Raw genomic sequence first — 22,720 nt, forward strand, 5'->3', positions numbered from 1 at the left:
ATATCATATCTCTAAATCTCTTACTATTTCTTCAAAATATTATTGCCCTGACAACCTACTAAAATAATCCACCCCTTATAATTAAAAATTAGAAGCATTTAATCATAACTATCATGTAGCTGAATGTAAGTCAAAAATTAATTCTGCTGATTCCTAATAATTCTTGGAATATATTTGATTTCATAAATTATAATCAGTCATTCCGCACAGTACCTGCTCTGTAACACAATATTGTTGAATCATTTGCAAGTGCTATTCAGGCATTAATAAAATACATTTGGTTAATCTGTGCTTTAGAAAAATACATAAACAGATTTAAGGTAACTATGGAAAACCACTCAGTGCAATTGAAGGGAAGAGATTATTTAATACATCTGATTTGACAAACAGGATCCACATTCAGAGACAGGTGTATAGAACTGCTTATTTTGTGTCATGTCCTGCCTTCTAATCAAGAATATTATTTGTTTTTTAGAATTGTTACTAACTTGTATCAGCAATGTATACTAAAGAATCAACTTTTTATTTTCTATGTTGTTTTGGAAATACAATATATATCTCTGCTTCTTTTGCTTTATATAGAGTTCATTTACCAAATCACTCAGCTAGATGCCTCACTGACTTTTCAGCATATAATAATTTGAAAGAGCTAAACTTCAGTCTATATTCTTGATTTCATAATTAAAGAATTTTGATATGTATCTTTAAAATAGATGACCGGAAAATCTTTGTTTTGTCAGTGAAGTGAAAGCCTCTTAACCAAATTGCTGAAGATAGTCTGAAACATTACCAGATTTTCCCCATTTTAAGACAGGGCTGGACAAGTACTATTCAGAATAAAGACTAAAACCTGCTTCCTGCCTGGGCATACAGAAAGATGTTGGGGTGGGACTTAAAGCAATAAGATTTGGTTCTTCCTCTTATTTCTGTATTCAAGTTGTAGGCCATCCAGCCCTGTATCAAGACAGCCTGTTGCCCTTGTGGCGCAGTGGTTAGAATGCAGTACTGCAGGCTACTTCTGCTGATTGCCGACTGCCAGCAGTTTGGCAGTTTGAGTCTCACTGGTTCAAGGTTCAACCTTCCATCCTTCCGAAGTCAGTAAAAGCAGGACCCAGATTGTTGGGGGCAACATACTGACTCTGTAAACTGCTTAGAGAAGGCTGTAAAGCACTGTGAAGTGGTATATAAGTCTAAGTGCTTGGTATTGCTATAATAAAAATATTAATAAAATATAGATGATACAAATAAGATCCCATTCTAACCACAACCAAAAGAAAAAATGCAGAGGTTCTACCATCCTTCAACCAAATTCTGGGGAAAGAACCATGTTTTCAAAGCTTTTTTAAACAGTCAGTATAAATTACAGGATGGATGGTATTCCAGGGGGCAGATGCTGCAATTGAGAAGACATTTGCCATTGGTCATACAGTATGAAGTGGGGAGTCTGTACTTCCTATGTTGTTCTGCATGAACTGCTTGAGTAAAATGTGGAATGACCAAAATATAGATGCCACTTGGTGATAGAAACTAGAATGCCTGCAAAGGCAAACTATTGCTTGATCTCAACACCTTTTATCTTCCCCTGTAAGGTAAGTGCTCCATTTGGGAGGTGAGGGGCATAGGTTGGGGAAATGGGGTCTCATTCAAGTCCCTGTGTTCCAGATCAGGCTTATCCCTGCTTCAAAGTAATGTGTAGGCCCAACCTACTTGTGATGCTTTCTTCTATATGTGACAATTCTGTACTTTCAAAGCACAGGGCAGCCAAATTATGTCTAAGGCAGTATTACAATTGTAAACATCAAAATTGCCATTTAAATAGAAAATATTGGCTTCCAAAAGATATCTATTTTTGCAATCATATGCTCACTTGTATAATATGTGTGTGTGCGTATGTATGTATATGCATATCTATATATGTGTGTGTGTATGTATATGTATGTATGTGTGTGTGTGTATTTAAATGTTCAATATTTCAAAATTCCTCTGTGTTTTATCATGGTATTAGTGATTTCCAAAAGGTGAAGTCAAACATTAGGATTGAGGTATGCATCCATATGTTAGGAATGTCATATGCATCTATTTTAGTAAGCATATTGAAAAAAGGAATCTCAATGTTAGCTCTCTATTTAAGTCTAATAATAGCCTCAGTGAACTGTTGTATTGGTGGTAGTATAAATGCCAACTAGAGAATCAGGAATGTTATTGGCATGATTTTCTTTTAGGAATTATTTATATAATTATTTGGGGCCTATGGGTGGATGGTGATTATGGACCTTCATATGCAGATGCTACATGTTGAGGCAGGTTTTTACAGAGGCTGGTGTGCTGAAGTAAACATTTCTTATAGTAATTATATTCTCCACTCCTTTCTTTGTATTTCTAGAGCAATTGAGAAGCTTAGTGGTCACCAGTTTGAGAACTATTCCTTCAAGATTTCCTACATCCCAGACGACGAGGTGAGCTCCCCTCAGCCCTCTCAGCGATCCCGTCGTGGGGGCCACTCTTCCAGGGAGCAGGGCCCCTCCCCTGGGGGTTCCTCGCAGCCCAAACAACTCGATTTCCCACTACGGATCCTGGTGCCCACGCAATTTGTTGGTGCCATCATAGGAAAGGAGGGCTTGACCATAAAGAACCTTACTAAGCAAACCCAGTCCAAGTAAGTATCACAGATGGTTTAATTTCCTTCTATAGAGGTTGTTTGTAGCCTTTGTGTCCCTAGCTTGTGATCTTTGGACCGATTGAGCTGTGAGCTCGTATGCGCATTACATGACAAAAGCTTGTTATCTTGTGTAAAAGCCTTTTAACTCACTGTTGATGTGTTTTGTACAAATTCTTAGGAATGTTTTAATAGTTACTGTAGTCCTACTAATATTTATCCTTCACTCATCTTGTTTTTCAATAGGTATTATTTATCTGTTCTGAGATATTACTGTAACCCAGCACTTTTCCCCCATTCCAGATATTTTTTCTGCTCCTTTTCAGCCACCTCTTAATGATTTCTACTATTCAAAGAGAAATACTTTCAGCCAACTGAGGAGATTAAAAATATGCTTTCCATTTTGTCATAAATAGTATAAAATATTGTGGAATTACTATTTGATCCTTCATCTCCGTGTTAGCTTTCTAATTAAGTCTAACAATATCTTCAGTGATCTGTTGCTTTGGAGGCAGTACATATAGGATATGACTTTAGGAGTTACTTTCTTATCTGTATTTGAGTATTAATTGGGAACATTTACCTCCTTAACCACATTTTGCATTATAATGCTTGGTGTGTTACTGAAGGCAAATCGTATGCATGAAATAATAATGCCATTTATTTACTTAATATTTGTAGGCCACCCTAAAAAGAAAACCTTCCCAAGCTCTACCTCCTTGAGTAGAGCAAGGAGGAATTGCAATCACTGTATTCTGTAATGCTTCGTATCTGATATTGCATTGGTTATGTATATAGTACTGTTGAGATTAGAGCTGAAATTTTATATGATTCTCTTAGGTAATTATTTTCCTAAAAATACTGCAAATGATACTTTAGCTAAAGAATATAAATGAATTTTTATTCATTTTCTGTTGTTTCCACTATTTTACAAAATGAATTTGTGCCTAGACCACAGGATTGCGCCCATTCTCCCCTTTAGACATTTATTTCACCTTCAAAATAAATGTATGGTTTTTGATACAATGTTTGCCTAGTGCAAATGTAAAATGATGGTCTAGTGTTTTTTTGATTGAAACTATATGATGATAGCTAGAAGTGCTTGGACTTACAGATATCAGATCATATATCTTTAGGCTTCTCTGTCAGCCATATTCCCTGAAAGATCACCTGATTAGAAGGCTAGGTATTTTTGGGAGATATCGTGTTTCCCCGAAACACGACCTACCCTGAAAATAAGACCTAGCTTGATTTTTGGGGGTGGGCCTAATGTAAGCCCTATCCTGAAAATAAGCCCTACTTAAAACCTCGCCCACTCAGCCCCACCGTCTTGTTTTTGGCAGGCAGGATCACGTGCCTCTCCCCCCCTCTTCTGCCTATGCCTGTTGCTTATGTCACCGCTACGAGTTGGCCTGAATGTTAAGAGAGCACGGGGTGGAGGCAAGCATAGGCTGCATTTTTGTATCCCTGCCCGGGATCGGGTAATCCAGCAGTCGGGCAGGGGTGGGGCTGGCTGGCTCGTCAACCATCAGTTCCTTTCTCTCACCCTCCCCCTGAAGCAGCCTCCAGAGGTGGTCTGCACTGCCCCGCAGGCTTTGCCGGCTTTCTCTTCCTCTGTGGAAGAGTGGGAAACAAAGCTGGGCATCCTGAGCTGTCTGGGAGGTGACTCAAGTTTCACTTGATGGAAGAAGGAAGGTCTTTGAAACTGCCTTTTCATTTACCTTCATCATCTTCTCCAAGAAGCTTCTCCAGCTCTGAAACATCTTTGAAACTTCTTCAAAGAAAAACAAGGAAGTCCAGTTGCTTTGTAAAAAAAAGCATCTTTGAGATAACCATGACCTGGATGACTGAGAATCTCCATAGACAAGTAGCTGTGTATTCTTTATTCCCCTTCATGTACCCTAGATTCCCTTTCAACAAATTACTTTCTGAACTTGAAAATAGAGCAAGCTTCTGTGGACAACAGATGCAAATCATTAAATGCTATTCAAATATAATAATAATAAAATATGATTTGTCATGAATCAGGAAGTCAAAGTGCAGGAAGGAGCACACAAATTCACACCATTACAAAGCAATGGTTTTGGACTAACATGTGAACAAATTGTATTTGATTCCAAAGTCTTAATACCTCCCTTGCATTAGCCTTCAAAGCAAATTAATAGTTTTGTCTATCCTTGTAATACTGTTGTTTTTTTATTTGCCTGTTTTATCAAGGTGTCAACTTAGGCACCATCCTCTGATCCCTAGCAGATTTTTTTTGTATGCACTCTGTTGCTGCAGGGTAGACATTCATCGGAAAGAAAATGCTGGTGCTGCTGAGAAACCAATAACCATTCATGCTACCCCTGAAGGGTGTTCGGAAGCATGTCGCATGATACTTGATATTATGCAGAAGGAAGCTGAAGAAACAAAATCGTAAGTAGTTCTTGTGTTGTCAGGGAAGGTGGGAAATGAAAATGTTTCTTTTTAAAAAAAATATGCAGGAGGAAGGTGATCTCTAGAACTGTAAATAGCAAACAACATTTATATGAAACCAGTTATCAAAACTACAGTCATGCTCGAAATTGTTGGCACCCCAGAAATTTTTCCAGAAAATCAAGTATTTCTCACAGAAAAGTATTGCAGGAACACATGTTTTGCTATACACAGGTTTATTCCCTTTGTGTGTATTGGAACACAACAAAAAAAGGGAGGGGAAAAAAGCAAATTGGACCTAATGTCAAACAAAACTCCAAAAATGGGCCAGACAAAATTATTGGTGCCCTTTCAAAATTGTGGGTAAACAAGATTGTTTCAAGCATGTGATGCTCCTTTTAACTCACCTGGGGCAAGTAACAGGTGTGGGCAATATAAAAATCACACCTGAAAGCAGATAAAAAGGAGAGAAGTTCACTTAGTCTTTGCATTGTGTGTCCGTGTGTGCCACGCTAAGCATGGACAACAGAAAGAGGAGAAGAGAACTGTCTGAGGACTTGAGAACCAAAATTGTGGACAAATATCAACAATCTCAAGGTTACAAGTCCATCTCCAGAGATCTAGATTTGCCTTGTCCACAGTGCGCAACATTATCAAGAAGTTTGCAACCCATGGCACTGTAGCGAATCTCCCTGGTCGTGGACAGAAGAGAAAAATTGATGAAAGGTTGCAACACAGGATAGTCCGGATGGTGGATAAGCAGCCCCAAACAAGTTCCAAAGGAATGCAAGCTGTCCTGCAGGCTCAGGGAGCATCAGTGTCAGCGCGAACTATCCGTCGACATTTAAATGAAATGAAACGCTGTGGCAGGAGACCCAGGAGGACCCCACTGCTGACACAGAGACATAAAAAAGCAAGATTACAGTTTGCCAAAATGTACTTGAGTAAGCCAAAATCCTTCTGGGAAAACGTCTTGTGGACAGATGAGACCAAGATAGAGCTTTTTGGTAAAGCACATCATTCTACTGTTTACCGAAAACGAAATGAGGCCTACAAAGAAAAGAACACAGTACCTACAGTGAAATATGGTGGAGGTTCAATGATGTTTTGGGGTTGTTTTGCTGCCTCTGGCACTGGGTGCCTTGAATGTGTGCAAGGCATCATGAAATCTGAGGATTACCAAAGGATTTTAGGTCACACTGTAGAGCCGTGTCAGAAAGCTGGGTTTGCGTCCGAGATCTTGGGTCTTCCAGCAGGACAGTGACCCCAAACATACGTCAAAAAGCACCCAGAAATGGATGGCAAGAAAGCGCTGGAGAGTTCTGAAGTGGGCAGCAATGAGTCCAGATCTGAATCCCATTGAACACCTGTGGAGAGATCTTAAAATTGCTGTTGGGAAAAGGTGCCCTTCCAATAAGAGAGACCTGGAGCAGTTTGCAAAGGAAGAGTGGTCCAAAATTCCGGGTGAGAGGTGTAAGAAGCTTATTGATGGTTATAGGAAGTGACTGATTTCAGTTATTTTTTCCAAAGGGTGTGCAACCAAATATTAAGTTAAGGGTGCCAATAATTTTGACCAGCCCATTTTTGGAGTTTTGTTTGACATTATGTCCAATTTGCTTTTTTTCCTCCCTTTTTTTGTTGTGTTCCAATACACACAAAGGGAATAAACCTGTGTATAGCAAAAAATGTGTTCCTGCAATACTTTTCTGAGAGAAATACTTGATTTTCTGGAAAAATTTCTGGGGTGCGAACAATTTCGAGCATGACTGTATATACAAAAAACTGTAAGGAGTATAGACTTTCTTTCCCATTCTTGTGTTGTAGTCTTACTGGATAATCTTAGTGAATATTTTACTTAGCTACAGGAGAAGCAAAAGCTCTGAAGAAAACCAGAAAAAATGCAGCCTAAAATTAACCAGAAAGGGAATACAATTTTTGTATAGGATATACTCAAAAAGAATTCAGTTAGCATATTTTTGATAGTTAATAAATTGATATTCCTTTCCTGTTTGGACAGGATGATCTGGCCTGCTCTTCATAACGTTCCACCTATCAGGGAAATTTATTTGCTATAAAGCATGAGGTTTAAATCACCAGCATTTTAAATTAAATTATTTTGGAATCCTGAATATCATAAAACTGGAAACCACTTTCAGATGGGGACGAGAAACAAAGTCCTTATCTATCAGAGAATAATACTGTTGGGAAGGATTGCATCTGTATGAGGTAATGAACACACATGTACTTGAATGCACTTAAAGATGCATGCAGACAGATTGGTTGAACAGTAAATAAAGGCTTTCACCCATGATTAGGCAAAAAGGCTCATTTGTGTATCTGTTATACATACATGACATGGGAAAGATCTTGCTGGAGCAGAGAATTTCTGGTTATGTAGAAATTGCTGCCAGTGTATCACTGTAAAGCAATTAAATAAAAACTGCCTTTGTAATATGTTGCTGCTCTCTTCCCCGCTCTTATCTTTTTGGCCATTTTTGTCTTGAATGTTACATGGTTTTTCTACTATTTTTATTGTTTTTACTGTTGTTTGTGGGCCACTGCATAAGATGGGCAGTTCTATAAATATTTTCAAAAATTAATAGATTAATCAATACAAATTTAGCTAAGAAGACTAGAGGTGATAATGGAGGAAGAAGCTACTGGGAGTCAAGTAAATAGTTGACAAGTTATAATCATAAGCTAAGTAGATCTCAACAATTGCAAAGTAAAACTTAAATATCTCTGTAAGATTGTGATAAAGGTACCTCTAAAGAGTAAAGATGTGTGTCCACGTTGTTTTACTACAAGCTTGTTACTTTATTCAGTATAGAGAAATGCTAATGTAAGTTGAATAGTAAATCCCATTATCTTTTAAACTGTGCACCATTGTCTGTATTCACCGTATATTCCACTGACTCAATATGAAGTGCTTTTAATTCTGTGTGTAACCAGCCATACACTAAATAAATCCACTGACTCAAATTACTATAATAAACAGAAGAGTTCAACATCAGGAAAATTTTTGTGGGTTGGAGTAATACCAAATCTATAACTCCCTAGAACAGTGATGGCGAACCTTTTAGAGACCAAGTGCCCAAACTGCAACCCAAAACCCACTTTTATCGTTGGGTGCTGGGTGGGCATGGCCCATTGGGTGGGCATGGTGTTGGGTGGGCGTGGCTGCGGTGGTTATGGCAGACTGGGTGGGACTAAAAAGTTCAATCAATCAATTCCAATTTTGCAAGATCTTTTTTTTCCCCGGGAGAAGTTGAAATTGATTGATTGATTGAATCTCTTTTTTTTTTTTGCACACAGCGGTGGAGGCCTAAAGCAAAAAGGTTTTATAAAACCCAGTTGAAGGCCTAGGACTGGGGCAACAGTGCACGTGCCCACAGAGAGGGCTCTGTGTGCCACAGATTCGCCACCATGGCCCTAGAAGAACACATCCCCAACCTATCAGAAATAGTGCCATAAAAAACAGAATAAAAACACAAGTTAAGATAGGCAAGAAAATGGTAAGGGAGCACCTGTCCAGCCTAGATGAGTTCAAATCACCAGGTCCAGATGGATTACACCACAAGGTTCTCAAGGAATTGGCGGATGTGATCTCAGAACCACTGAACTATATTTTTCAAAGATCCTGGAGCACTGGGGAACTACCAGAGGACTGGAAAAGAACTGATGTAGTTCCCATCTTCAAAAAAGGGAAAAAAATGGATCCAGGAAATTACTGACCTCAATACCTGGGAAGATTCTGGAAAAGATAATCAAACAATGAATCAGCGAACATCTAGAGGCAAACAAAATCATTACTAAAAGCCAACATGGGTTTGTCAAAAACAGATCATGCCAGACAAATCTTATTGCATTCTTTGACCAAGTGACAACATTAGTGGATCAGAGGAATGCTGTGGATATAATTTACTTGGACTTCAGTAAGGCATTTGATAAAGTAGATCACAACCTACTACTTGATAAGATATAAAAATGTGGGTTAGACAGCACCACCACCAGATGGATTCGTAGCTGGCTGACTGGCCGTACTCAGCGTGTGGTCCTCAATGGAACCGCATCTACATGGAGGGAAGTGTGTAGTGGGGTGCCTCAGAGCTCTGTTCTGGGCCCAGTGCTCTTCAACATCTTCATCAACGATTTGGAACTCATCAAATTTCCAGATGACACAAAGCTGGCAGGAATAGCCAACACTCCATAAGACAGGCTTAAGATACAGGAGGATCTGGACAGACTTGAACACTGGGCGCTATCTAACAAAATGAAATTCAATGGTGAAAAAAGTAAGGTTCTACATTTAGGCAAGAAAAACCAAATGTACAGGTATAGTATAGGGGGTACCTTGTTCAATAGTAGTAACTGAGAGGGATCTCGGAGTCCTAGTGGACAATCACTTAAATATGAGCCAGCAGTGTGCTGCAGCTGCCAAAAAAGCCAACACAGTGCTATGCTGCAGTAACAGAGGGATAGAATCAAGATCACATGAAGTATTAATACCACTTTACAATGCCTTGGTAAGGCCACACTTGGAATACTGCATCCAGTTTTGGTCACCACGATGTAAAAAAGATGTTGAAACTCTGGAAAGAGTACAGAGAAGAGCAACAACAATGATTAGGGGAGTGGAGGCTAAAACATATAGGGAACGGTTGCTGGAATTGGGTATGTGTAGTTTAATGAAGAGAGGGGTGAGGGGTGACATGATAGCAGTGTTCCAATATCTCAGGGGCTGCCACAAAGAAGAGGGAGTCAAGCTATTCTTCAAAGCGCCCGAAGGCAGGACAAGAAGCAATGGATGGAAACTAGTGAAGGAGAGAAGCAACCTAGAACTAAGGAGAAACTTCCTGACAGTTAGAACAATTAACCAGTGGAACAACCTCCCTCCAGAAGTGGTGAATGCTCCAACACTGGAAGTTTTTAAGAAGAGACTGGACAGCCATTTGTCTGAAATGGTATAGGGTTTCCTACCTGAGCAGGGGGTTGGACTAGATGACCTCCAAGGTCCCTTCCAACTTTACTATTATGATTAATTTTTAAAGTCTGTCTCAGACAACCTCCTGCTTCCCAACAACATGACTTTGTTGTAGTAAAATTGCTTATTGATACTATTCTGCTATTAACTAATTGCAGAATATACAGGTTAGTTTTTAGAAAACTGATTTTTCATGCCGTGAAGTCTTACTATTCTGACTCCAACTGTTGTTTAATGATGTATCCCCTTGCTGAGACCCCTGTGCCTGGCCTGTATAAGTGGATACTATCACTGCTAACAGCCTTTGCCAGATAGTAGAACTCATGAAATTACCTTTTTATCATCCACAAGGACCTTTATTTGCGTGCAGAGAAGATTACAGCAGACAAGATGTAGTAGATGATGAAATGGACGGTATTTCAAAGTCAAAGACAGTAGAATTCCTACAGCCTGCAATCCATATGTGTGTGCCATATCTGCAAGCAAGCTCAGTGCAATCCGCCATCTTGTGAAAGCACATGGTCGCACAAGCTTACTGCACATCTCCTGTGTATGCTGAAAACTGTTTCTGTACATTGGACTGTGTTATAAAACCTGTCTAAGCTGCAATTCGTCTTCTTAAAGAGACAGCACACTAACAGTAGATTCCCCTTCCTCGGTTTACAGTATTGGGTGATGGTGGTGATGGAATATCCAGCACTGTTTTTTCCTCAAAAATCTGGTTGGGAAATTTTTGGAAGTGCATTTCCCTGTTTCTTTGACCTTTTGTATGTTTTTTATACTCCTCAGGGCTGAAGATATTCCTTTGAAAATCTTAGCACACAACAGCTTGGTTGGAAGATTGATTGGCAAAGAAGGAAGAAACTTGAAGAAAATTGAGCAAGATACAGGGACCAAAATCACTATTTCTCCGTGAGTACCAGTGAATGTTGCTGCCATCAGGCAAGACCAGCCTTCCCCAACCTAACACCCTGCAGGTACGTTGGACTTTTAACACCCATTCTCCCCATGCAAGACATCAAATAACTGTGTTAGCTGGGGATGATGGAAGCTGTAGTCCAGCACTTTTAGGGGACACCTGGTTGGGAAAAGCTGGACGCAACTCTTACTTCTTAGTCTTGTGCATGGTGCATTCTAGATCCATGGCTTGCTCACCCTCCTTCTAAGCAGAATTCACATGTACTGCCTTAGCTACTTGAGAGAGAGACATCTAGATTTCATTGAGCCCAGAAACATTGTAGATTTATAGTGCTAATGTTTAACTGAGTTGTAAATTTGCATGGCATATTTAATTCTGTTTGCCACCCAGAGTCCTATTAGTACACAAATGGCTATATAAATTTTAATAATTTATAAAACACATCAGCTTTTAAATAAAAAATAAAATAGATAATATGTCAGTAAAACACCACATGTTTATGTGGCTTGAAAAAATGAATGAAACAGGGAAATACCCTTAAAGGAAGGAACATAATAGCACTATAATTCTATAGTACTAATTTATTTATAGGGATGAGGGCTTGCTTTCCAACAGCCATTGTCTTCCTGCCTTTGTCTCATCACTGTCTCCAATCATCCACCCATCCACCAATCCGTCTACTTACCTCTCTGTAATGAAGTAGTTAGTGCTAATTAAAATGACTGAAAATAATAAAACTAGAGTGATAATCTTTACAATGGGAAGTATTTTACAGCAGATGTATGCTAAATGATTCCCTTTCTTCAACACACAATGTCACTGTTTCTGGTTTGGGAACAGTACAAAGTTCATCTAAAAAAACCCAGTGATTTATTAATACAATAAGTAGTCTAGGAACCTGTCTTTTTTGCACATGGAATTTCTCAAAAGCTTTAGTTCACAAGCAACTCTACCATTCAGTGTGATTCAAGCAGTCAGAAATTAAAGACCTCAAAGTATAAAGTCAAGCACTTAATAAAATTATTGGTGGCTTGTAGATCCCAACTTTAACTCTTCCATTCACTGTTGCCTTCTGCCTAAATAGGGTGTTTTCCTAATTTGTTGGGTTTCACCCACCAGCAATATAATTTAACTGCTTAGGTTTTATTTAAAAAGGCTCATTCTGACAATCTTGCCCTATTGACCACATTTTAGAGCTGGCTATAAATCTTTTTTTTAATTGAAAGGATATTCATCTGTTATTTTGTGGTTGTTCAGTTTGCAGGATTTAACCATTTATAACCCTGAAAGAACCATAACTGTGAAGGGTAATATTGAGGCCTGTACCAATGCTGAAGTAGAGATAATGAACAAACTGCGGGAAGCCTATGAGAATGACGTGGTAGCAATCAATGTAAGTTCCTGTCCTAGTGTATATGTATTTTCTTTGTCAAAGCCAAATAATTACAAATCATATATGAAGTCTAATAAAGACAGAAGTGAACCTCCGATGCTCCAGAACTTGCTAAATAAAAGTCCTGTAGCCTAATCTTTTTCCCCTCTCCATCAGATTATATTGTTTATTCCATTTTTCCTTGTGTTTCTTTCTAGCAACAAGCCAATCTCATCCCTGGACTTAATCTCAATGCATTGGGCATCTTCTCAACAGGTTTATCCATGCTTCCTTCAGGAGCTGCAGCCCGCAGACCTGCTATTACTGCTCCCTACAACCCTTTTGCTGTAAGTAGACACACATGTCCATCTGTAAATATAACCCACAACATGGTTCCCAAATTGCTAGTAGGTATACAGACCTGTGCCTTGGAAGATTGCCAAGCTCCCTGTCCCAGATTGACTTTTTTTACATACATACATACGTACATTTATTTTAAAAACCCATTTTTTAATAAAGCAAGTTCAGTATCATCTTTGCTTCTGAAAGTAGTTCTGGGCTCCAGAAGGGCCCCATAGGCAATCTTAGAAAATAAACTTATTATGTGGCTGTACCTCAGTGTTTATTTGGAAGGGTACCTATCTGCCAAGACCCCTTTTCTATAAGTCTCAAATGCTTAGGCTGGTTGCTGATATGCTGGCCTTCAGTTCTTATTAGGAACTAAGGGTTATAATAGTATTGGGCTTTCCTCCTTTGGCTGTGTATAAGAACATGTTTTAATCTGTAAGGGAATGTCAGCTTTGTACTACATACTTTCCTCCTTTGTTTGGCTGTGTATAAGAACATGTTTTAATCTGTAAGGGAATGTCAGCTTTGTACTACATACTATCTTTACACAATTGTAATCTCCAATTGTAATTGGAGAGAAACAGCAAATTCAGTTGCAACAGACTAGAAATAAGATTTTCACACACGTTAGTAATAAAGTTCCATCTCTCAGATTATTTCCAATCTAGTGGAGAGGACTTTCAAACAAGGATAAAATGACATATTTCTTTAGTACCTCTCTTTGAAAGCCAACTATCATGGGAGAATTTGCCTTTTGTGGCTGAGTGTCTTTTGAGTGTGCATTCTTTTGTAGAGGAAGGGTTGCTGGATACTTTTTGATTTGCATGAGCTTAATTTTGAAAACAAAACATATAAAATCTTCTTTATAGATCTGTGACTACATTTGGGAAATGTATATTCTTATTTGGTTATCAGTATGTCATTCCATGCAAAGTAGTATGATTTTCATCATCCATTTCTGGTTCTCCTATGCTAAAGTCACTGTTCTTTCTTATACTGGCCTCCAGAATATACTGAGGTAATGATACAGTTGTTTGGTGGTGGAGCACATGTTTTGTATATACATAGGTTTCCAAGGGATCCCCAATGAAAAAGGGATCTTAGACAGATCTTGGAGAGCTACTGCTACCACTGATGGGCCAGTGGTTTGATTCAGAATAAGACTGATTCATATGTTATTTAATTTTAAAAGATTGTACAATGGTTCACAACTATGACAATAATAACCAAAATTACAGAGAACTCAAGTCAGTGAAACAATAAAGTAGTAAGGTAAAGGTAAAGGTTCCCCCGCACATGTGTGCTAGTCGTTTACAACTCTAGGGGCCGGTGCTCATCTCCGTTTCAAAGCTGAAGAGCCAGCGCTTGTCCGAGGACGTCTCCGTGGTCATGTGGCCAGCATGACTAGACACCAAAGGCGCACGGAACGCTGTTACCTTCCCACCGGAGTGGTCCCTATTTTTCTACTTGCATTTTTACATGCTTTCAAACTGCTAGGTTGGCAGAAGCTGGGACAGGTAACAGGCGCTCACTCTGTTACGTGGCACTCAGGATTCGACCCGCCAAACTGCCGATCTTCTGATCGACAAGCTCAGCGTTCTAACCCACTGAGCCACCGCGTCCCACAATAAAGTAGTACAAATATGCAATTATAAAAATAAATCAATATATGAGACAATGGGACGCGGTGGCTCAGTGGGTTAGGACGCTGAGCTTGTCGATCAGAAGGTCGGCAGTTTGGCGGGTCGAATCCCGAGTGCCGCGTAGCAGAGTGAGCGCCTGTTACTCGTCCCAGCTTCTGCCAACCTAGCAGTTCGAAAGCACGTAAAATTGCAAGTAGAAAAATAGGGACCACTCCGGTGGGAAGGTAACAGCGTTCCGTGCGCCTTTGGCGTCTAGTCATGCCGGCCACATGACCACGGAGACGTCCTCGGACAAGCGCTGGCTCTTCGGCTTTGAAACGGAGATGAGCACCGGCCCCTAGAGTCGGAAACGACTAGCACGCATGTGCGGGGGAACCTTTACCTTTACCTTTTTACCTATGAGACAATAGAAGCCATTTAATGGATCTTAAGCAATAGCACATAAAATCAGAACTACATTATCTTTTGGTTGGTTTCAGGCATAAAATAGAAAGAAATAGTTTCTGGAGGTGTTGTTGAGGAAGCTCAGTTTGTTACAGAGGCCAGTTTTGTAAGATGCAAAAAGGCTTTTTTTGCAAGAACCTAGAGGAATAGGTTCTCAAGAGGTTTTGGGGGTTCAGTCCACTATCTCTCCAAAAAGCCCCTCACGTACATTTTCCTGGTACACCCTTGGCTTCTGGCCTGTCCTCACTGACTGTCACTTTTTTTCCTGCCGTAGAGCCAAGCAGCATACCTTTCGGGCCTTAATGGAGCCTCGCTGACAGGCACATATCCCCATCTGCACTCCGTAAGTGCGTTACCCTCTTCCGTCTGGATGCCACCCTTTCATGCACCTTGCTTTGTATCATGCCCGCCTTTTGCTTTGCAGGCTTTGAGGCTGCCTTCAGATGATTCTGCATTGTAGCAGTTTTCTAAACATTGATTCACCCAGTCCTGTTTAGAGAAAGTAATTTAGCTGTGCGATAAAGCTAAGCAGACCTTCTCTGTCCTTGCATGTAGTATTTGCTTTACACATTTTGCTTACAGTTCTGGAAGTACCTACACCAACTGCTGCACTTTGTGTCTCAATGGGCGATTCGCCAGTCAAGATCAAGTATAGAAGCACAGTGGTCTCATAATAATTGTTGGAAATAGTTTTCCTCAGGACAATTGCTAGCAAATCACTATTTATCATGTCTCAGAATCAGTTTTGCTACTTTGATAATGTTTTACCATGTGAACATATAAAGCTGCCTTGTACTGTCAGCTATTGGCCTTCATCCAGTGTTACCTACTTTAATTGGTAGTGGCTCTCCAAGGTTATGGAAAAATTCTGTGAGACCCATAATGGCAGGGATTGAACCTGGGTTTTTCTGCATGTTATATTATGTACACTACTGCTTGTTTATGGCCCATACCATTATGTAGCAGCTTGGTGCCTTCACAGAGAAAAACTTCACCAGTGGCAGAGATCAAAAGCTAAATCTCTGAGCTTCAGAAAGCTTCACTTGATACAATTCTGTTATTGCCTAGAGTTCATGACCATAATGCTACGTTGGTCCCTCTTGCTGTATAGTGGCAGTGGACAGTGTGTTCTTTAGATTTTTTTTGACATTTTAATTCTCTGACAGTATTGGCTAAGAGTGATAGCGAAGGTCAGAAACAATTGGGAGGGCTGTTTATTACTACTAGACAACCCATGACCCCTTTGGTCATCGTTTCAGAGATATTCCCTCACCAGATTCCTCAGTGCCTTCAACAATGACAGAGCTTCCAAAGTACTGCCTTCACTGGCAAAGCTGGGATACATTCAGAGATATAGCTGTGTTGAAAATAGCCCATGCTGAACTTTATAGCAGTCAAATGTCAGCACAGGAAGTATTTTATGACATTTTGTATTATGTCAAAGTGTTTCATGATCATTTTTATGTCATACAATGTTTTATACAATTTGCAAAATTTCAATTCCATAGGAGTCATGGCTCCTGGATTTTAGACACATTCTGTAAACTAGTTCATTTGAGGTATCTCGATTGAAAGGTTTTACCCTATGGTGTACCGTTTTGGCCAGTTAAAGATTATAAGAATCAGAGTTTAGTAATATATAAATCCTTGCTCAATTAATCCATTGGGAAATTGTCATTTCTTGAGAAATGACATTTTAAAATGGCAGATTTTCCCTTCCTGTCCTATTTTTGCGGTATATTTCATTTTTAGTAATCCTTGGGAGGCATTCCCGCATTTTCAGATAAAACTGCATATACTTATCTTGGAGTGGGATCCTAAGACCACTGGTTTTATATTCTTTTCTTCATTTCATAAAATTGTAGAGCTGTGAATTATCAGCCTTTCCACTCTGCTTGTATCTGTGTATGTTGGGATCTTTTGTTCATTTACAGTTCAGTTCTTCTGTCCTAATATAAACTAGAAAATGCTTTTAGTGATGCTTTACAGTCTGACATCTCTGGGTATGCATTTCTACTATAGAAATAATTCAAATTCAAAGGATTTTCTCCAAGCAAAGTTGAAAGTACATAGGAAAAGTAGAGGAGCCAAGCTCTCATATTGTCACCACTGCTGTTATCCTTTCAATAATAGCCTGGCATAGTACATAGTATTCATGACTCTCAGTGACTAGAGAAAGTTATTGTGTTATTTACATTTGTATACCACCTAACTTCTAATGACTTTTGGTGGTTCAGAAAGAGACATTAAAATGACTAATATAAAATTTATTAATTATTGAGCTTGTATGCCTTGTTCTGGCCAGTTTACAATAATAAGCAGAAATTAGAATAAAATCAGCAACAGAAGTAGTGAACTATACATAGTCCACAGTTGAGATTGACAGCTCATTTGCCAAATGACGTGATCACTAAGTGGATAATTGTGTGACTGCAACTGTGCTTATGATTTTATTCCATTTTTTCTTTGCTTTATAGCAGCGCCCTCCCCCCAACCTTTCCAGCCTGCCCAAGGGTGGGGAAGGGATAGTTCTGTGTGAGTGGCAGGTACGCTTAGGTGGGTGCAACTGTATTTGTGCAAGCAGAGGCCATGTGCACATGGATTTGCGCAAATGGAGGTTCATGCGTAAGCATGAGCGCCCCCGCTGGCACAAATGGAACTTCACAAATGGAGCTTTGAGTGCAAGCACCTACAACTCACACAGTACTCATACAGTAGTGGCTTGCAAGGCCTGATTCCACTACTGGGCCCAGGGAGTTGAGAGCCAATCTTATAACTCTTTTTCCCCACTCTCCCACCCTTTAAAAGGCTTATCTCAGTGCTGGGATAATTAGCAAGAAGAGAATAATCTTTGTATTTACATTCATTGAAGAGGAAGGGATTGCAAGGCAGTAAGCAGACGCACAGTGAGAAATACACATTGAAAGTTATACACTATCATTGGCTGTTTGCTTAGCATGTGACTAAAGTCTTGTCAGTTACAGGCAGCAGTTGCCAGACAGCTAATTAAAACCACAAAGCTGAGCTTGCTAACTTGAAGTTAGCATCTTTTTGGTAAGTGCTGCACTACAGAGAAAAACAGCTCAGGAAGAGATAGCTTCTTTATGTAATCTCTCTGCTCTGCAAGGGAGAGGGAAGAAAAAAATGGCACAGGACAATGTGTACTGACTGACTGTAAAATAAATATGTGACAGAGAAGACACGGCAAAAGTTTTCTCTTTGCAGGCATGGTTGCAAAGTCACTTTTTCGTTAACATTGTAATTTTGAATGGTCGCTGCCTAAATGAGATCTCCCTGTACTGCAAATTCCTGATCTTCTTCTTGCTGATCTTTGACTTTGATCTTGTTCTTCTATACAAGCTGATATAGTGTTTATGTGGTTCAAGATGATGAGGATGGTCAGTGATATATAATGTGAATTAGATCCCATTTAATGAAGTACTATTCTGTAATATTAATAAGGATTGTAAAAGAGTTTAGTGCATATTTATACATGAAATTATTATTCTAGTATGTGTATATTTGTGTAGAAAATACTTATTCTCTAAGTGTAGAACCTTGTATAGTAGCCATTAAAGAGTCATTAGGATCAGTATTTTGCATTAACAAGCTGGCTTTCCTTCCTCCTTTTCTCTGTTCCTGCATGCAAAACATTTCAAGTATACAAGATAACCCAACTTGGGAGGCAAAAAAATCACCGTCTTCTCCCAAAGTACATTATGTCTCATTTTGTTATCCACAGTTGCCAGAGCAGGAAGTTGTGAATTTGTTCATCCCAACCCAGGCAGTAGGTGCCATTATTGGAAAAAAGGGCCAACACATTAAGCAGCTGGCAAGATTTGCAGGTGCTTCAATCAAGGTAAGATATGCGATTGGTACCATCACCCTCTTTTCTCTATTGCTATGTTTTGTTTTTTCCATCACATAAACCAAAGTCCTATACTGAACTTTGGTCAGAAAGTGAGGGTGCTGGATTGGGGTTCAAATCCACCGTCAACTAAGACGGCTCTTGGGCAATCATTCTCCCCCAGCCTAATGTTCATTACAGGATTGTTTTTGTGAGAATAAAATGAAGGAAGATCCCATGTAAGCTGTCTTCAGCTCTGGAGAAAAGGCAGGATATAAACTAAAAAAGTAAAGAAAAATAATTAATAATAAATTTATTTATTGACCTTCAAATATTGAAGAACCAGCAGCTCCAGCATGCATGACCAAGTAGTAAAGGGATACTGGGAGTTGCAAAAAGCCAGTTCATTCTAAGAGCTGGGCAATCTTTGGGGAAGAAGGAGTACCTGAGATGTTGGGGCTACGTGCCTGTACCTGCAAGAACATTTCTTTAAGAATTTAAGATACAAGTGCTCAGTTACATGAAAATATATTACATTGAAAACTTATCTGGTCATTTTGAGCACTATTCACAAAAACTTTCCTGCAAACCTTTCTTGCTGTAACAAACAAGATAAGAAAGATTTCTTTCAGCAGTGCAACTTTCTTTAAGTAGAGCAGTATTCCTCTGAGACCTTTAAAAAAACACATTTGCTGTTTTCCCCGCTCTACTGCCTTCCTGCAGCTTTTGTGATAAGCTGGTAATGTAACAGTGAATTACATGTATCTTTTCAAGAATTTCATATTTAACTATTTCTCCACTGTATGTATGTGTATCTATTTCTACAAACACTATGCCTACTTAGACTTAGGTAAGGATGTTAATTACACTTGGCTACCAACCTGATGGAAGTGGTGGGACTCAATCATCAGTTCTTCAACAATCTGCCAGGTCTGCTGTCTAAAAAAGACCCAAGTCACTTTCTGCATCTCTCTGCCTCTTTGTGTCTTTGGGCATTCTCCTAACCAATTGGTTGCCATTTTCTTTCTTTCCAAAACAAAACATACACACATATCTGTCTGCTAAATTGTAAGCAAGATAGCAGGGAAGACTTACTTCACACACAGCTCACATTCTTCCTTCTTTGCACACCTTTTAATGCTCACCTACTTAGGATAGTGGGCTATTGTATTTTCTCACCTGTCAACTATCTTAACTGAGCAGTACTTTCCGAAAACCTTTCATGGGCTTCCATATACAGTATTATTCTGAGAAGGTTCCCCCCCCCAAAAAAAAACACCTAATAGTACTCTTAGGCAGAACTGACTGACTGGTAGACTGAACAAATGTTAGCAAATATTGAAATGTAATCCACAGGTTAGCTATCCATTTTATACCTTATTAACACCAAAATATAAAACCCTATTTTCATTCATTTTATGAATTGCAATTGCTTCCTACCTATCCCCTGGGTAATGTAAATTACTGACCCCTGCAAACAACAATGTACCAGTGAAAAAGAATTCTCTGGAGGAATAACTGCAGATCTTAGCTATGGACATCTCTTTAGAAGGCAATTGTTTTCTCCCAGCCTTCAAATACTGTAGACTGATATAGAAAAGACATCTGGATGAGTACACAGGAAAGTAGTGTATTTAAGAAATGATTCATTATGAGACACTGACTCAAGTTACTTCTGGGACTGTCTGATGAGGGGGCTTGACTTGTCTTACATTACATGAGCAAAACAGCTTTGGGTAAAGTTTCACCAATCAAAGTAATCTCTGAATGAATCCCCTAAATTATACTCATGATATCTTTGTATTGCAGCCTACGATACACCAAAACTACTGCTGAACTTATTTGAATATATTCTATATAGAACTATTGAATTGCTAACTTAACAAATAATTATATTTTTAATATAGTTTTCACTCTGAAGCTGATTCCCATGGTAGAAATTGAGAAATGAGACATTTCCCTTAAGAAAAAAATTGGAGACTTTGTTGAATTCCAACAGGGTGTTTTGATGTGAAATCTTTTGCCTTTGCTCTCTTAGGCTGATCTTGTTCAACTAGTATTCAGATGTAATTATTACATGCTATAATAATTATTCTATACTATATTATTACTGGATTATGATTTCCATCATCCCCTATGGTAATGGCTAGGATCTTCATTGCTGTCCAAAATATATAAAAGTTGGGAAAAGCTATCTCAGGTTATAATCACCAGTGAAGGAAGAGTGGAACCTTTTCCCCCTTATTTTGAGCAAGAGGTTCTATTTTTGAAGGAAGGATTCTAGAAATTGTTGTTGGTCACTCTAAGAAACAGAATAGAATCCGTATTGTTAAAAATGAAGAACAGTTTTTCCGTTGCTCCCATTTATACTTGAAATTGCTATTCAAAATCAAACACAGCAAAAATTGCATTAAAAAGCCTAGATGCAATAAAGAATCCAGAGATGAATGCAAGAACCAATCTAGATTTTCAGTAATAGTCAGTTGTATGTTTTCATTGCAAAGGAATCCGCAGCAGTGTCCTTTGAACTTCAGAGTTGCTTCATTAGGTTTTGTATTACATTTATAAGCATTGATTGAAAGCTGAGGGAAAAATAAATTTATTATACACTGTTGTGTTCTCTGTAACTTGCAGATTGCACCAGCTGAGAGTCCAGATGCCACTGAGAGAATGGTTATCATTACAGGGGCCCCAGAAGCACAATTCAAGGTCAGTATTAATAAGCCTGTATCATGAAAAGCGAGACAGTTGCCTGCATCTTTATTCCAGCTACTGAAATGATGGGGGGCAGCAGCTGTTCAAGAGGACTGATACACTGGCAGACCCAGCAACCTACCAATTTTACTGCTGCTTACCCCAGTGTTACAGGGATATGAATGCAGGCAATCCTCACAACCATAGCTTTAAACACCATAAAATAGTATCCAGAGCATACTTACAAGAGTATCCAATTAATGCCTTCACCCATTCTTTACTCTTGTTCATATGGTTTCTTCGTTTTCAGAGAATGCTTACACAGGTAGTCCTCAATTGAGCCCCAAATTTCTTTTGCTGAGACGGTTGTTAAGTGAGTTTTCCTTTGTCACTGTAGCTGAATTTGGTATTGCACACAGGCTGAACGAATCCTCAACACAGCACCCCCATACTGATGTCATACTGGATATGTTAAGTAATTTCAAGCTGTTTATCAACTACCTTTCAAAAACTCAATTCTTTCCCCATGAAACACCAAAATGGATTCTTTGTATCATGAATACATATTATAAATTAAATTTCATCTTTTTTCTCAAAGCTTTCTTTTGCTGGTTGATGAATAATAGAGAGACTCCATTGACCTAATTTCTACCTTAGGCCCAAGGACGGATATTTGGAAAACTGAAAGAAGAAAACTTTTTCAATCCAAAAGAAGAAGTGAAGCTTGAAGCTCACATCAAGGTGCCTTCTTCTGCAGCAGGTCGGGTGATAGGAAAAGGTGGCAAAACGGTAAGTGGGACAACACCTTACGTTGAAGGGAAGCATTCGTCATAGTTTACGGAATGATTCGCGAAATAAAATACAGTACATGGTCTAATTCTGAAATAAGGAAAGTGGTTTTAAGCAAAAATTGTTCTTTGTCACCAGAAGCAAATGGGTGCATCTTCACTTTGTTAGTTTGACAATAAACCACCTTAGAACTTCTTCTGTATATTTGCTGTTATAGGTGAATGAACTACAGAATTTAACTAGTGCAGAAGTAATTGTACCACGTGACCAAACTCCTGATGAAAACGAGGAAGTTGTCGTCAAAATAATTGGTCACTTCTTTGCCAGTCAGGTACAGTAGTACTATAAAATTTGTTCAGTAAGTAGCTAATCAATCTTCAAAGTGCTATTTGGATGATATAGAAATGCATGCTCCCAGGTATAGGTGTATGTCGTCAGAATGGTGGAAACAGCCGTGCCCATCTTCATCAGTATCCTCTTATCCCACTCCTGAAAATGCCACACAGACAGTTCTGCTAATTGCAATTGGCTATTTCCTTTGGGAGCAAAGAGCCCAACAAACCCCCCCCCCCCGCTTAAATCTCATTTGCAGCAATACCATTTGCT

At 39.1% G+C, this 22,720-nt stretch overlaps 2 protein-coding genes across 5 annotated transcripts in view; one reads left to right on the top strand and one right to left on the bottom strand.

The window, feature by feature from the left end:
* IGF2BP2 (insulin like growth factor 2 mRNA binding protein 2) overlaps positions 1–22,720 on the top strand; it is a 76,616-nt gene that overhangs the window by 49,363 nt on the left and 4,533 nt on the right. For 3 of the 4 annotated variants that reach the window (XM_081328138.1, XM_081328140.1, XM_081328137.1), the window contains 10 exons: positions 2,384–2,656; positions 4,940–5,074; positions 10,848–10,970; positions 12,235–12,370; positions 12,568–12,696; positions 15,059–15,127; positions 18,527–18,643; positions 21,266–21,340; positions 21,983–22,114; positions 22,332–22,445. In XM_081328138.1, the coding sequence (XP_081184264.1) occupies positions 2,384–2,656; positions 4,940–5,074; positions 10,848–10,970; positions 12,235–12,370; positions 12,568–12,696; positions 15,059–15,127; positions 18,527–18,643; positions 21,266–21,340; positions 21,983–22,114; positions 22,332–22,445 (1,303 nt within the window). The remainder of the gene's footprint in view (positions 1–2,383; positions 2,657–4,939; positions 5,075–10,847; positions 10,971–12,234; positions 12,371–12,567; positions 12,697–15,058; positions 15,128–18,526; positions 18,644–21,265; positions 21,341–21,982; positions 22,115–22,331; positions 22,446–22,720) is intronic. The other variant, XM_081328139.1, reaches the window with a different exon arrangement.
* The window catches only part of SENP2 (SUMO specific peptidase 2), a 69,553-nt gene that overhangs the window by 6,720 nt on the left and 40,113 nt on the right, over positions 1–22,720 (bottom strand). The window lies entirely within an intron of this gene.

Source organism: Vipera berus, assembly GCF_964194415.1.
Source record: "Vipera berus genome assembly, chromosome: 5".
NCBI lineage: Eukaryota > Metazoa > Chordata > Lepidosauria > Squamata > Viperidae > Vipera > Vipera berus.